This window comes from Hyperolius riggenbachi, chromosome 1 (genome assembly GCF_040937935.1).
Source record: "Hyperolius riggenbachi isolate aHypRig1 chromosome 1, aHypRig1.pri, whole genome shotgun sequence".
Lineage (NCBI taxonomy): Eukaryota > Metazoa > Chordata > Amphibia > Anura > Hyperoliidae > Hyperolius > Hyperolius riggenbachi.
In genome coordinates this window covers 90,991,669-91,007,737 of record NC_090646.1, presented here as the reverse complement: position 1 = coordinate 91,007,737, position 16,069 = coordinate 90,991,669, and the positions used below count along the sequence as shown (strand labels likewise).

At 43.5% G+C, this 16,069-nt stretch overlaps 1 protein-coding gene across 5 annotated transcripts in view; it reads right to left on the bottom strand.

Annotated features, from left to right (window-relative positions):
• Positions 1–16,069, bottom strand: part of LOC137563743 (peroxisomal acyl-coenzyme A oxidase 3-like) — a 372,185-nt gene that overhangs the window by 336,845 nt on the left and 19,271 nt on the right. For all 5 annotated transcript variants that reach the window (XR_011030424.1, XM_068276653.1, XM_068276644.1 and 2 more), the window contains exons 5-7: positions 14,306–14,395; positions 10,662–10,805; positions 6,557–6,645 (exon numbers count right to left, since the gene is read on the bottom strand). Coding sequence is in view for 4 of the 5 variants with exons in the window: in XM_068276653.1 (XP_068132754.1) it covers positions 6,557–6,645; positions 10,662–10,805; positions 14,306–14,395 (323 nt within the window). In the remaining variant the exon portion in view is untranslated. The remainder of the gene's footprint in view (positions 1–6,556; positions 6,646–10,661; positions 10,806–14,305; positions 14,396–16,069) is intronic.

The following is a 16,069-nucleotide window of genomic DNA, read 5'->3' as shown; positions in this document are numbered from 1 at the left end:
ATGTAGGTCAGGGGTCACTGAGCTTACCAAGCCAATCTGAGTTCCAATAATTAGTTCTAAAGGTTTTGGAATCAATAAAATGACAACAGTGCCCAAATTTATGCCTAATTTTATTTAAACAATTATTGTGCACTTCGGCAATGCAATAAACTTCATTTCACTTCTCAAATATCACTGTGTGTGTCTCCTGTATGATATATTTAACTGACATTTTATATCGTAACAACCAAAGATTTATGCAGGAAAATCATGACGATTAACAACGTTGCCCAAACTTTCGCATCCCACTGTAGCTCTACAGTAAGTACAGTACTGAGAAAGCAACAAATGAAAAAACTTTTTGGGATGATGCCTCACTCCAATAGGGGGCATCTTATACTGGGAGGCTACCTAATACTGGGGCCCTTGTGGCTACCTACACAGGAAGGGGGAGGGGTCTGCATCCGACTACCTAATATAGGGGGCTTCTCTGGCTACATATACAGGGTGGGGGTTACATCTGGCTTGTATGTCTTGGAAGTTCATAGTGTTTGCTGTAATTTGACACCATTGTCTGATGTATGTTTTACTGTCTATACAGGTGTCCATCTTAGACGTACCTATGGATATGTAACTTTAGTTACATACGGTAACAAATATCAACAAACCCACTGCTGCTGCAAAAAAAAAAAAAAAAAAAGACTATTGACTTGCTGAATTAAAGGCCGTTTTCATCTGGAAGCCTGACAGACCAAAATAGATTCATTTTAGTGAGTACTGGGTTAGCATCTAGTGTGTGAAAACCTCTCCCTGGGTTGAATTAAAAAAAACTTCACAGCTGCATCAACCAAACTTCAAGAGAACTTTTTCAAATGAACTTTCCCCTAAAAAAGGTTTGTAAACTGTGTGGACATTGGGAGCTGCAGCAAGCATTTACTAACCTACGAGGCACTGGTCTGTAGCCCCCCCCCCCCCCCCCCCCTTGCCTATATGGAAGCCTCTATCTTCTCTCTCCCTTGGTGCTGTAAAACCACAGGTTGAAACGGATATAGAGCGTCCCCATCTGGTCAGATCTCCCATCATGCTAGGAGATGAAGTTCACTGATGTGATCACATCTGCTGGCCGGAATGGGAATTACATATCCCAGCATGCATCATGTGTCCCCAACATTCATTGTGGCTGGGGATGCATGAGAATTTAAAGAGATGATGGAGGCTTTCATATGCACAGGGGGAAGATAGAGAGCAGCCTCTCCCCCCCCCCCCCTGCACCCCAAAAGCACACACAGTTTACTTGTTAGTTGATGCACATTGGAGCCCCCAGGTGATCTGTATACTTTCAGCTTGTTGCAGTCATAGTTCTGCTTCAGCTAACATTGCAGTGCAGTGGTAACTAATATGGCTATGGGTGTTTGCTAACTGGGCCAGTGCTACCATTAGTCTAACCCAGGGGTCTCAAACTCGCGGCGCGCCGGCCATTTGCGGCCCTCGATACAATATTTTGTGGCCCTCGCCGGCAAAAGCTTCCTTATAGTTCGCTTCAGTGCTCCCAAGTAATCCGCCGCATCCCCGCCGCTAAACGAGGGCTGCAGAGCCCCCAAATCGCCCGGGGGGCAATCCGCCGGCATTTCCTGGAAGGGGCAGAGCTTTCAGCTTCAGCTCTGCCCCTCCTGACGTCAATCGCCGCACGGATCGCCGCCTCTCTCCGCCCCTCTCTGTGAAGGAAGAGTGAGAGGGGCGGGCAGAGGCGGCGATGCCTCATCATGACTTTGCCTCCTGCGGCCCCCCAGGTAAATTGAGTTTGAGACCCCTGGTCTAACCTGAGCAATTTCTCAGGGCCATGATCTCCTGAGGGGATTCCAAGTACCCTCCTCTACCCTCCTCTCTGTAATGTGCCAAGGTGCACTGAATGATTTCCCTCAGCCCTTACACACATACATAGATGGTAAAAGAGGACATTGTTTTTATATGCTATGTTATCACGTTTTCTTACAGTCCAGATACTTCGTGCCAATTTTGAAGTTGGTTTTCTGCATTACATTATGTTTTAAGCCCAATTCCAGGAACTAGTTTTATTTTAGTTTGACTAATGGAAAAAAAAAGGTTTGTGTTGCCTGAAGCAATGCTGCCATCTAGAGGTTGAACATCGGCAAGACAATTTGTAAGAGAAGAAAACTGGTGATTATTAAAAAAACATAATTGTATTGACGAGCTAGAATCTAATGCAAACTATTTTCTGCTACACAACCATTCACTGTATCAAAACTGAAGAAGTAATGTGTAAGATAGCGCAACTTATCCACAGATGATTCAGATGGTAACAGCTTTGAAATTCCCTAACGACAACTTACTGGAAGGCTCAGGCGCAGCTCACACTCGAGCCCAAAATGGAAACTTTTTCTCCTTTAAAATGATTGGAAAAGGGACACGTTGATGGATCCTATGCTATTAAAGAGGAACTTTAACCAAGGATTGAACGTCATCACCATCAGTAGCTGATACCCCCTTTCCCACAAGAAATGTTTACCTTTTCTCAAATAGATCATCAGGGACATCTGTATGGCTGATATTGTGGTGAAACCCCGCCCCAACAGTGTGATGTCATAACCATGGTCCTGACAGTTTGCTGTCTGTGAACCTGGTTGCATTGTGAGAAATAACAGCTTTTTCAAACTGCCAAGCAAGCAATATCTCCCTCTGTGCATAGAACTCTCAGTAACAAACATTCCGTACAGATCATAACAGTGGGTGATCTCACTATAGGCGTAGAGCACCACGCAGTGGACAGAGGTAGAATAGCAGCGCTGGATCCAGAGGAGGCGAGTAAGTGCAAGGGCTGCCACAAATCTATCCAGCTTGTTTTTCCTCCTTTTAGTGTTTACAAACTTGTGAAAAAAAAATGGTACCTCTTTTAGGTTATAAAATCCGCAAGTGTATTTAAAGAGAAACCGTGACCAAGGATTGAACTTCATCCCAATCAGTAGCTGATACCACCTTTCCCATGAGAAATCTATTCCTTTTCTCAAACAGATCATCAGGAGGCTATGTATGGCTGATATTGTGGTGAAACCCCTCCCACAGTGTGATGTCAGCACCAGGGTGCTGACCTCACACTGTGGGAGCCTCCTTGTTGCATTGTGGGAAATAACAGCTGTTGCCAACTGCCAAAATGCATCATCTCCTTCCACAGACATCACCTGCCTGCAGTAAAAATATTGCCATGTGATAAATGTCAGAATGTGAATCAGGGAGAGGAAAGATTTTACAATGGTCAGACACTGACTAAATCATGTATAATTTTTTTTTCACTGCAGTTCCTCTTTAACCACTAGGGAGTAGGGTTGCAATCATGCCATGCACAATGGCATTTTACCAGTTTCCGCGGGGTGGGGCGACACAGTGGCAGGGTTAAACACATACTCACTTCGCCGGGGTCCTGCATGCGCGTACTACTTACTTCTTCCTTGTTCCTGTTAATTCGTTCCATTTCTCCCTTCTAACAGTTTTACAAGGACATGGAACACAAAAACAGGAAGAAGAAAGAAGTACACGCGTTCAGGACCCCTGTCAAGTGAGTATTTGTTTACCCCCCGCCACTGCGTCCCCGCTACCCACATTTGGCTCCTTATACTGCGGGCACCTATCCTGGCTACCTATACTGTGGCCACCTATTACTGGCTACACCTATCCATCGCTACCTATACTGCGGCCACCTTTTACTTGTTGCACCTATTCCTGGCTACTTGTACTGGAGGCACCTATACCTAACTAGCTATACTGGAGGCACCTATACCTGGCTACCATACAGGTGCGTGTGGGAGTGGAGCTCTGTAAAAACAACGCCGGAGATTTAGGCGCAGCGGGTGCCGCCATAGGCCGTAATAGGAATTACAACTATAGCGGCGCTCAGTGAGTAATTTGGGTGCCGTCAAAGGAAAGAGCACAAATGCTATAAAAACACTATAGCTGGCAGTCAAATTACATCTCTTACCACTACCCATGGCAACCTGGAGGGGAAATAGTATTTAAAGTTACCAGGACTTTTGCAGGAGCAGGGTGAGCCGTTTTACCGCTGTATCCTGCGCCCAAATCAGTTGGGCACATCTGGCGATCATACTGGTGTGTGTGTGTGCGCGGGCACATTATGTAATGTAAGGGGGAGGCCCCGGGTCCAGATAATTGTATAATATTGTATACCATGATACCGTCATACCATGGTATTTTTTTAGACGGTTAACATACCATGAATTTTCATACCGTTGCAACCCTACTAGGGAGGTTAAGTACACAGGCTCTGACATAGCAGACCAGGGTCTGAATCCTGGTTGAAGCCAGTAGCTATTCAGTAAGGAGTCATTGGGCAAGATGACTCAACACTGCAGGCTGGCCTGGTAAACAGTAAGCATGCCCTTAGTAGTTACAGGCGATTTGAGTGCAAAAAGAGAAAAGCACTATATAAATGTTTCCATTAAAATAAAAGGCATATACTTTAGCTATAATATTAATACGTGCCAAAACAACCTGCTTCACATCTGCAGTAACACAAATGCTAATTTAGACATTTCAGTAACATCTGCTTAGTCTCATGAGACCCTTATAAGAACTAGACCCATTTTCAACTAGTAGTAGCAGACAATTCTTTATTAAACCCAGACCAGATTTGTCACCATTATCCTCACTGACGTTCTGCAGCCCATGTGAACCTTAGTGAATGGGACCCCAGTTATTAAACAACCATAGTCTTCTTTTCTTACCTTAAAATGTCACTTACCTCAACAGTCTTGTAAAAACAGTTAAAAAATTACTAGTTTGTTATAATAGGTCGTTAATACTCACTAAACAAGATTAGATTTTAACAGAAGATTAGATTGTAAAATGTAATGCAACTTGGGTAGTGCATTCATTTGCATATTGACTCCTGCTGGTCAATTAGATGTCCTATCCCTGAAACACAGTTTCTCCCTCCAAAATGTATATATTTATTGGCCCATTCATTGTATTTCCAGTGGCTGATGAAGCAGGGGAGAATCCCCGCGAAACGCATCACCATTTAACAATTATTAGATTAAAACCTAAACAATTGTCACCACTTGCGTGCATGCACATGTGCTAGCCACGCATTTCCAGAAACGCAAGTACAGCAGGAACGCTATTTGGGACAAACAACCTCGGCATACAAAGACCGCTCTGCCTAGCGCTGGATTGCAAGAACCCAGTACCTGGCTGCTCAGAGTAACACGTGTACAACATAGAGGCGCTCATTCTTGCTACACAGCCACAGCAGTTAAGGCACCTGTTTTTTCAGTAACTCGAGGAAGCGGGCAAGCACTCCTGAAATGCGTTGTTAATTTTATGTGCTCAAATAAAAGACCTTTTTTCAATCAGCTGGTCTAAATTCTTCAAGAGAGGTAAGATTACCTCTCTGTTTATAAGATCAAAAGCTTATTAGCCTATCTTTTATGCATTGGGCGCCTCCACCCCCGTTTTAACTACCTAATGACCGCGTCACGCCAATGGGTGTGACTGCGGCGGCAGCCCCAGGACCGCCTAACGCCGATTGGCGTAAAGTCCTGGGGCCAGCTAATGTAGGAGATCGCGCGCAGGCTGCGCGCACATCTCCTGCTTGTGGGGCGGAGCTCCGCCCCGCCTTCAGTCTGTTAGAGACTGTTAGACGGCGTGATCGCCATCTATTTGCATGTACAGCGCTGCGATCGGCAGCAGCGCTGTACTGGGGACAGCTGTGTGACACGGCCGTCCCTCTGGGACACTGGAGAGCAATCGGCTCTCATAGGCAGAAGCCTATGATAGCCGATCGCCATAATTGGCTGGCTGTGGGGAGGGAGGGAATAGATTTAAAGAAACATACCGTTTTTAATAAAAACCAGTAACAAAAATATTTGTAAAAAAATAAATAAACAATCTGGGGGCAATTAGACCCCACCAACAGAGATCTCTGTTGGTGGGGATAAAAGGGGGGGGGGAAGGGAATCACTTGTGTGCTGTGTTGTGCGGCCCTGCAGCTTAGCCTTAAAGCTGCAGTGGCCTATTTTAATAAAAATGGCCTGGTCACTAGGGGGGGTTTAGCACTGCAGTCCTCAAGAGGTTAAAAAATAAAAAGAGATAAATATTTATTAAAAAAACAACAAACATCTGGAGGGCGATCAGAAAGCTCTGTTGGTGGGGAGAAAAGGAGGGGGGGGCTAAGGGGGAAATCACTTGTGTGCGCAGTTGTGCGGCTCTGCAGCTTGGCCTTAACAACAGCTGTTTCAAGCACACAGCCTACCAATCCAGGTGAGACCTATCCTCTTGAGAGGACGCGTTAAACTGCCACACACGGAGCGCTTTTCTGTTTCCTTGTAGATTTTACCTCAACAGTTGTCACAATAATCATAATTAATCAAAAATCCAAAAGGAAAAATAATTGTGCCGCTTAGAGCAATCACTTGTATTTCTTCAATGTAAGGGGAAAAGTATGGAGAACCCTGGAGAATCAGGAAGAACACCATTGGTCGGAGCAATTTACAAACAGTGTCATACACTGTATGTACATTTCTCAGTAGAGCTGGTTGCCACTCACCCATTGTCTAAACCATTTTGGCCCAGTTTCCTGCCAATGTCTCCCACCATCACTCCTGGCATAGGCAGTAGGGTTTTGAGGTCACGTATCTGCATAGAACATTAAACAGAGTATTAATTATATACATCATCATTTCAATACATATTTTATCAGTTAAATATTTTTATAGTAATAATGGGACAACATTCCTAAATTAATGGAGAATAGGAGTTCAGTTCAATCCTGCATTCAATTCAGAATAACAAAGGATGCCTCCGGGCATGTAGGCAAAGCTTGGCTCTCTAATAGGTTTTGCAAAAAGCATTGTACACACACTAGATTATTGTCTGAACCATTGCTCGAAAATTATCATTATTTAGCACTTATACAGTGCTATCATTTTCTGCAGTGCTTTTACAGCGTATATAGTCTTATCACTAACTGTCCCACAGTGAAGCTCACAATCTAATCCCTGCCATGGTCACAAGTCCATCATTAGTCTAGGGTCAATTTAAAGGAGGCCATTTAAGTTATGTGTATTTTTTGGGGGGATGTGGGAGGAAACCCATGCAGACATGGGCAGAACATACAAACTCCTTGCAGATAGTGCCAATACTTACGAGTGGATCCAAGGTGAAAAACTAACTATAACAAGTAACTTGTCTATATATCTTATATAATGTTTAGATAGTTTGCACAGCAAATCTAGCTGCAAACAACTTAAACTGTATATGATTATTTCTTCCTGTGATACAATGACAGCAGCCATGTTCTGCTTGTCACATTACATAGGCAAGCTAATATCATCTCCAGCCCTCGGCTCAATCCCCTCTCCTCCTCCCCTCTGCCTCTGAAATCTATGGCTAGTAACACCTCCTCCTCCTGCCCAGACTGAGCTCCCATAAGCCCTTGCTACATTGCTCTAAGAGTGCCAAAGCACAAAAGGAGCTGTGGGCGAGGCTTGTTTAATTCATAGGGAAATTTGAGTATTAAAACACACAAAAAAAAAAAGATTTGGCTTACGGAATGCCCTATAAACTATATGAAAGGAACACAACTATGCAATGAGTAAAAGTTTATCTTGGATCCACTTTAACCTCTATTGTTTTTCTATTGTTAAAATGCAGGGCTGTGGAGTCGGAGTCGTGGAGTCGGGCAATTTTGGGTGCCTGGAGTCGGGAAAAAATGCACCGACTCCGACCCCTAATGAATTTGTAACTGTAATTAAAATAGAAAATATGATAAAATGTTCTATTTCTCAGATAATAGTCATTAAAAATAATGTATATATACAGTATATATACAGTAATAGCTGTGCTTAGTCCACAAAAATGAAATAAACCAATTAAAATTAGTTACTTGTGCTGCTTCAATAAAGCAGTCCCCGTATTTTTAAGGTCAGATATACATATCTGATTGTGACTGTATATATGATGTGTACACAGGAATCTCTTATATATACTAAATAACATCTATGCTGTAAGAATAAAGCCTGATGTGTAGCTGTGTCACTAATAGAGATGGTCAACGAGATGGTCAACGAGATGGAAATAATTCTGCATTGATGCTGATTTATGCAAATGTATGCACTCCCTTGCTGATGAAATCAAATAATTTGATATGTTGTTAAAATTTGGTTTGGTGACTACAAATTAAAGGGTAACTGAGACGGATGAAAAGTAAAGTTTTATACATACCTGGGGCTTCCTCCAGCCCCCTTTAGGCTAATCAGTCCCTCGCTGTCCTCCACCACCCGGAGCTTCTGCTATGAGTCCTGGTAATTCAGCCAGTCAGCGCTGTCCGGCCGCATGCCGCTCCCACAGCCAGGAACATTCTGCACCTGCGCAATAGTGCTGCGCAGGTGTAGTACGCTCCTGGCGGCGGAGTGTGTGCATGCGCACTACGCCCGACTGGCTCAAGTACCTGGACTCATAGCAGAAGATCCAGGTGGTGGAGGAGGACAACGAGGGACGGATTATCCTGAAGGCGGCTGGAGGAAGCCCCAGGTATGTATAAAACTTTAATTTCATCTGTCTCAGGTTTACTTTGTTACACAGTAGTACTATACTCTACATATATTCACTCCCCACAGAGTTGCAGGGAATCCACTGAGAATGCTGTGCACATTGAACAGAGGTGTTGTCTGTTTACAATCTCCTCATTCCCCTGCAGAGTACCTGCACATCATTCTTAAGGTGGCCATACATGGTACAATTTTTCAATTAGATAATTTAGTTCGATTATTCAGTTAGATCGAATATAAAGATTTTTCCAGCATGTCCGATCATTTTTCCCGGAAAAACGGGATAATCGTTCGAATTTCTTGATCGAAAAAAAAAAATATTTTTAACTTTCATTCAATTCGATCATTTAGATCGAATAAACGGGAAAATCGAACATTTTTATTGTACCGTGTATGGCCACCATTACATGTACCCACACTTACATTGCCTAGGCGGGCCTGATAGATGTTCTTTGTTCCGGTTTGTACTCTTACCAAGGACTAGTTTTAGTCTAAAGGGAATAAATATAGTAGTCTACATATCCTTCTCACTTCAGTTGTCTTGTAAAATTCCTAAGCGTTGGCAGTTAAGAGACGAATTTCATGTTACATACTTTTAATCAACAAAATTGTAATATGCAAATTAGAGGAGTCGGAGTCGAGGAGTCGGTGGAATCCTAAACTGAGGAGTCGGAGTCGGTGGATTTTTGGACTGACTCCACAGCCCTGTTAAAATGTATTGATATCTCAGTAGTGATGAAAATGTCTAAAGGTCCATACACATGGTGTATGGACCTTAAGAGAACTCATGGAGAAGCATCTGTTTGTGTCATCAGCTGGTATATTTGTAAAGCTCTGATTTGCTATGATCACATCAATACAATAATACAATACACTAACATTTCTATAGCGCTTTTCTCCCATAGGACTCAAACGCTTAGGCTCTCTCAGAATCATTAGTTAGTAGTTGGATGAAGTATTCACACAACAAAAGTTATATTTCTGTAAATGCCAAACTGAACAGGTGTGTTTTTCAGTCTGGATTTAAACATATCCAGGGATGGAGCTGTCCTGATCTGTTGAGGTAAGGAGTTCCAAAACATAGGGGCAGCATGACAGACGGCTCTGGGACCAAAAGTTTCCAAGTGGACTCTGGGTATGATTAGATTATTAGAACCTGTGGATCTGAGAATGCGGGGATTGCTACGCAGCTGCAACATTTCCTTTATGTATCCAGGGCCTAGATTATTCAGTGATTTAAATGTCAGTAGGCCGATCTTGAATAGGACCCCCCCATTCTATAGGTAGCCAGTGAAGGGAGAGCAGGACATCAATCAGAGACTTACATTTCTTACATCACCTAATCAAACTGATCACATGCTTCTCCGAGTTCTCCTAGACATGACCATCACTATATCTCAGTTTTCATTACATTTACAGACAGTTAAAGACAGGTTCTTTTGGTGACCGTCTTCTTGAATTTGGGGGAGATTTCCTCCAATTTCCTTATTGCAACTCTTGATTCTGATTGGCCCCCTTCCAAGCTGCATACAACTTGAATCAATACTTGCAAGCAGGATTTTTTAGCTTCTCATTGACTATCTCTTATGTCAAATAACCAGCTATTCCATAGCTCTACCCTGCTGAACTCAGAAGAAATGACTCTCCTAGGATATCCCTTATATCCATAAAACTTTCTAAGGTTATTTTGTTTTATAATGTTTATGTTTATTGGAGGTTATAAGTGAATTTAGAACATGGGTTTTAACCCATTAGCAGCATCAATAGAGTGATCTGTGCACTGCTTTTGACATTATTCGGCAGAACGCGTTGTGCTGTAAATTCTTGGAATGCTTTGATCTCTCTACTAGCAGAAAATATAGAAACTGGAAGCAGAAGTCCTCTGTTATTGTCTCACAATGCCCCCTAGTGACAAGTTGCCATAAATACACATTACAGCAGTACTAATTACAAGCAGGGAAATGTAACAAATAAGAAATAAATGTGCTAAAATAAATTGGCCTAAGCACTTGAAAGCCTCCAAATAAATTGGCTGCTAAAGGGTTAAACACTGTAAAATGAAGCCAGCTCGCTATTGAACAATTGAAAAGAGAGGTTGCTCACTTGTACAATAAAGGCGTGTAATCCGTGGCATCTCCCATCCGACGTGTACAGCTGGGCATACACCAGGGCGTGGGTGGCGGTCTTCCCCATGTTACCCACCCAAAATTTGGCAGCTTCAAAATCTGGTGAGTTTATGACAAATTCCTGGAAAGAGAAAATACAAGTTAATTATCAAGCACATTACACTGAAATATGGCTCTTCCTGAATACATCTCAATTTCATTTCATTAAAGCGGAGATGAAATCCGGAATCACTGATATTCCAGTTATTTTATAACGGTCTTATTAAGTTACTAAAAATTACTTTTCTATTTCAACCTACAGCTAACATAACTTTCTAAAAATTCCAAAAAGTTCAGTTTATCCTGCAACCATGACAACTGCACATTATTTAAAGCAAACTGAACGGAAAGTAAACGGATGAGATCAACAATTGTATCTAACCGCCTACTCCCCAAAATTCCCTGCATTTCCTTTTGTTTTTTGTTTGTTTGTTGTTTTTTTAGCATCCTGGACCTTGCATGCTTCAATATTTTTTTTATTTCTTCCTATGTTCCCTCTGTGCCTTTCGTGTCTCCCCCTATCCCACTGTGCTCCCTCTGCGCTCTGTCTTTCTGTGCCTTTTCCTCATGTCCTTCTGTGCCTGCTTCTGCCCCCCCCCCCCCCCATGTCCTGCTATGCCTTCTTCTGCCCCCTCCCCCCCATACACACACACACACCTCCTTGTGTCCTTCTGTGCACAATCCTGTCACCCTGTGCTCCCCCTGAGCCCTCTCCTGTCTTTCTATAACCCCTCTCTGCCTTCTTGTCCTGCACTTCTGTGTCTCCTCATGTCCTTCTGTGCCCCCTCATCCCTTTTTGTACACACTCTGTTCCTCCTCCTGTCACCCAGTGCTCCCTCTGTGCTTGCTCTTTCTGTCGTTCTGTGCCAACTCGTGTCCTTCCTTGCCCTCTCTGTGCCTCGTCCTGACACTCTGTGCACCCTTCTGTCTCTCCGAGTCCCAAATGTGCCTCCTCCTCTACCTCTGTGCCTCCTACTGCCCCCCTCCTCCTCCTCCTCTCCCGTCTCCTCTCCACATATGCCTCCATCTCTCCCCCCTGTCCAGGATCGACTGGAGTCATAGCAGCTTGGAGTGACTGTCCATCTTGATGGTGAGGATCTCATGATCTCTATACTCACCCAGAGAGGAGTATATCCCTATACTCACCCAGAGGTGAGTATAGGAGAGGTTTTGGGAGGTTACGTTGGTGGGCTTTCTAACAAGCAGCATCTCCCCGTGTATAGAACTCTCAGTAACGAACATTCCGTACAGATAACTTGGCACAATTAAAGATGTTACCACAGGTGATACATTTCAGAATGTATATAAAGGAGAGGAAATATATTACAATGGGCAAACACTGACTAAATAATTTATAAGTGAATATTGTAAAAAAAAAATAAAAAAATAAACGCAATTTTATTAATTATGTTGTTTTCACTACAGTTCCTCTTTTAGTCAAAAATATTCATATGAAAAATACATCTATAACAATTACAAGAATTTCCAGGGAGGACAACATTGGTAAACGTATGCAAGGAGTTCATTTACATTAAACTGCCTTTGGAGGAAATTGACAACCTTCTCCATTTATTAATGTATTTATTTTTTGGGTGTGGTGATAATGTGATGTCTGCAATTCAGAAGTATATGGACAGTCAAAACAAAACAGCATTAAGATTCTGGAACACCAGCTGTCTATAAGGCGCGATGAGGGTTAGCAGGGCTAATGGAGAGAGATAAACAAGATCACCTATGGCTGTTTGTGTATTTTTCTTTTGTACCTGAGGCCCAAGACTTATTGATTCACCTTCGTATATGAAAATGTTACCAATGAAGCTTGAAAATCTATTAATCACTTAAAAAAACAACTGTCCTGCTGCAAAACATGAGGTCTGTGGTGGAGGAACTCAGAGCTGATGCAGTTCTGGCATCAATCAGAGGGTCTATCGACAGGGATCCTCTCTATGTTTAAAGTAAACCAAAGGTATAAAGAATACCTAAAAATCAGATACCGTATTTTTCAGACAATAAGACACTCCTGACCATAAGACGCACCAAGGACAAAAAACGGGGAAAAAAATACACTAAACCTAGTGCATCCATGGTGAAGGGGCATCTTGTGGATTATACTCCCCTTGTACCTCTTGTGTCCCCCATGTGTCTGTCCTCCTTGTGCCCTATTCTATGCCCCTTTGTGTCTCCCTGTGTCCATTTTTTCACCTGTGTCCTCCTCTGCATGCGCACAGTACAGGGAGTCCCCCGACATTTCGGCAGGTTGGAGGTTTGTATTGGCAGGCATTCACAAGTCAGGAACTTCCTGCATTTGAACTATAAGACGCAGTGACTTTTTCCCCACCATCCTCCAGAGGCTTACTGATTCCTCCAGAAGAGCACCGACGTGGCCAATGACCCTCTTGTAAATCACAACCATGCTCCTCTTCATGCAAAGTTACATGCATGGGAGTGGGACCCCACCTGCGCAGTAGCACGGAGCGGCTTGTGGACGAAAGGTTCCGGCTTACTGGCCTCTGTCCCTCTTCTTAGGTTAAGTATTTTTTTTGTTTATTCCTTAACCGCTTCCAGACCAGTGTGGTTGAAATGTACATCCTGATTGCGGCTGCACGGCTCTGACAGGACGTAGATTCCAACAATGATCGTCGTGCGGTCCCACCACTCTGTCCCTGCTGCAACCCACTCGTCCTGCCGTCAGAAAGACTGCAGAGCTCTGTGAGTCGGTCAGGAACTTATTTAATAGGCTCCTGACCCTGTCATCACTGTAAGCCAATCCCATTGGCTTACATTGATGGACAGGGTCAGGAACCAATGAAAGCGGCTCCTGACCTGTGCACAGAGCTCTGCCGTCTCTATGACCTGTTGCAATGGGAGAGCGGCGTGACCGGCGAATCAGTGCAGTGAATCGGCGGTAAGCGCAGTTTTATGGTACCAGCAGTCTCCGATCTTTAAGGGGCCAGAGACTGCTGGTACGGAAGTAGTTATAGCATATCCAATGTAATTAATAAAATCAAACTTGACTTACCTGGAGCTTCTTCCAGCCCCTAGAAGCCATGTGTGTCCCTCGCTGCAGTTCTGATCTTCTCCCAGGTCCTACGGGCAGCCTCTGAAGGATCTCTAATCCCCGAGGGGTCATTTTTTGTGCATGGGCGGGCGGGCGTCCATCAAGAGAGCGTGCCCATGTCACCAGGAGCGTACTGCATCCGCGCCAGACAGTATGCTCCAGATGTCGTGGGCGCGTTTGCATGCATGCCGTGAATGCACAGAAGACGCCAAATCAGAGGCTGCCTGCGGATATGGACCGGTAAAGTGTACGCGGGTGGAGGACATTTTACATTGGGGTGAGATCGCCGGGGGTTCCGTCATTTTTGTTGCTTATCCAGATATCGCTTGCCACTACCACCATCGAATTGGATGAAAATCGGTGCTACCAAAAGCATGTGACCAAATGGTCGATCGCCCGCAAGTCATCTGATGTATGGCCACCTTAACACATAATACCTATATTAAATAAGCCTGATTGATTTTATGTTATACATGCACTAATCTGCAAAGACGCAGGACTGACAAAGATCTCCAACAACATACCTTTGTCGAAGCATCAAAAGTTGCTGTAGTCCGAACAGCCTTTGTATTGCTGCCATGGCTGAGCTCTGTCAGAGCAAAGGATCCATAAATCTACAAGGAAGTCAATCAAATCAAACACGTCAGTAAATTGTCAGCAAATGTCAAACCATAAAGCCTTCAACAATCGGTAAGCCAGACGATAATTACAGACATCTGGTGAGGTCTTAACAAGTTACCGACACCTCTAGTGAGGTCTTAACAATGAAAAGTGCAGGGAGCCGAAAGTCTGTGCAGGGAGCCGAAGTCTCTGTGAGTCATCTGTGCAGGGAGCCTGAATCTGTGTGAGTCATCTTTCCAAGGAGCTGAAGTCTGTGTGAGTCATCTGTCCAAGGAGCTGAAATCTGTGAGTCATCTGTGCAGGGAGCCGAAGTCTCTGCAAGTCTGTGCAGGGAACCCTAATTACAGCTTGTAACAAAAGAGAGATATCGCCACACTTCTGCTGTACCGCTCAATGAGCTGCGGTAATTTACCGACGTTCAAAGGCAGCTGTGAAAATCTTTATGAATTAGCACACAAAGGTCTAAAATACCGAATGCGGTATTTTCCCTCCTAGATTTTTTTACTGCAAAGCTTTTTATAAATTGAGGCCATAATCTGTCTTAATTAAAAAAACAAAAAGTCAACTAGAATAAGCTATAGTATCATAGCGACATGATAAGAAGCCTCTGTGGCTGATGACACATACAGATAACAGGATAAGATAACCTTGTAGTGAGATAGAAAAAGAATTCACAACATTTTCAAGCTGTGCTGCAAAGTGCTGTCTTCACAAGAAAGATGGCAGCTTCCATACAGATGCAAAACAGAGAGGGGAAGAAACAAAGCTAGGCACAGACTGGGCATTAAGTGGTAGTGAGGTTAACAATCAATATCCTCCCGATAATGAGGCTTGCCCATGCTATGCACGCGCTGTCAGATTTAAACGCGATGCCATTAGATCAGTTAAAGCGGACCTGAACTCAGATACGCAACAGCATAATAACCTTTAAACAAAAACATTTCTTTGTTACAGCTGATACAAATCCCCCAATAAATTTGGAGTGCGTCTACTCTCTGCTTTATTGAAAGCACACAAAGGGTTAAAGGGCAACTGCAGTGAGAAGAATATCGAGGCCCTGCTGATCTATTTGACTGCATTAGTGTCTGCATAACACCAGAAACAAGCATGCAGCTAATCTTGTCAGCTCTTACAATAATGTCAGAAACACCCGATCTGCTGCATGCTTGTTCAGGGTCTACGGCTGAAAGTATTAGAGACACAGGATCAGCAGGGCTGCCAGGCAACTGGTATTGCTTAAAAGGAAATAAATATGGAAACCATATCCCTCTTGCGTCTCTTGCATCAGTTGTCCTTTATTTGTCCTATGTTTACAAATTAGCTAAGGCAGCCGAGATACCTGTGCTGACACAGCTGAGAGAGCAAATTACACTTGTGATTACTTGTAGCTTGTAGACAGGTTCTTCACTCTAAACACATGTATCGTTCATAAGCGTCCGTATTTAAAGGGATGAGTTGGCAACACTGGGGCTCACCCACATCTAATGCAGGATTTCATGTGGGCCATTTCTCTGGATGATGCAAGCATTTTTATATCTACTGTATTTCAAGCAATGTGTGTGTTTGACTCTTGTGCCTGGAACTATCGCTGCTCTGGGGATTCTGATCCGTAAAGGCAGCAGTAATTATGCGTGTGTAGACAATTTTTTATTTGATGTATTTATTAG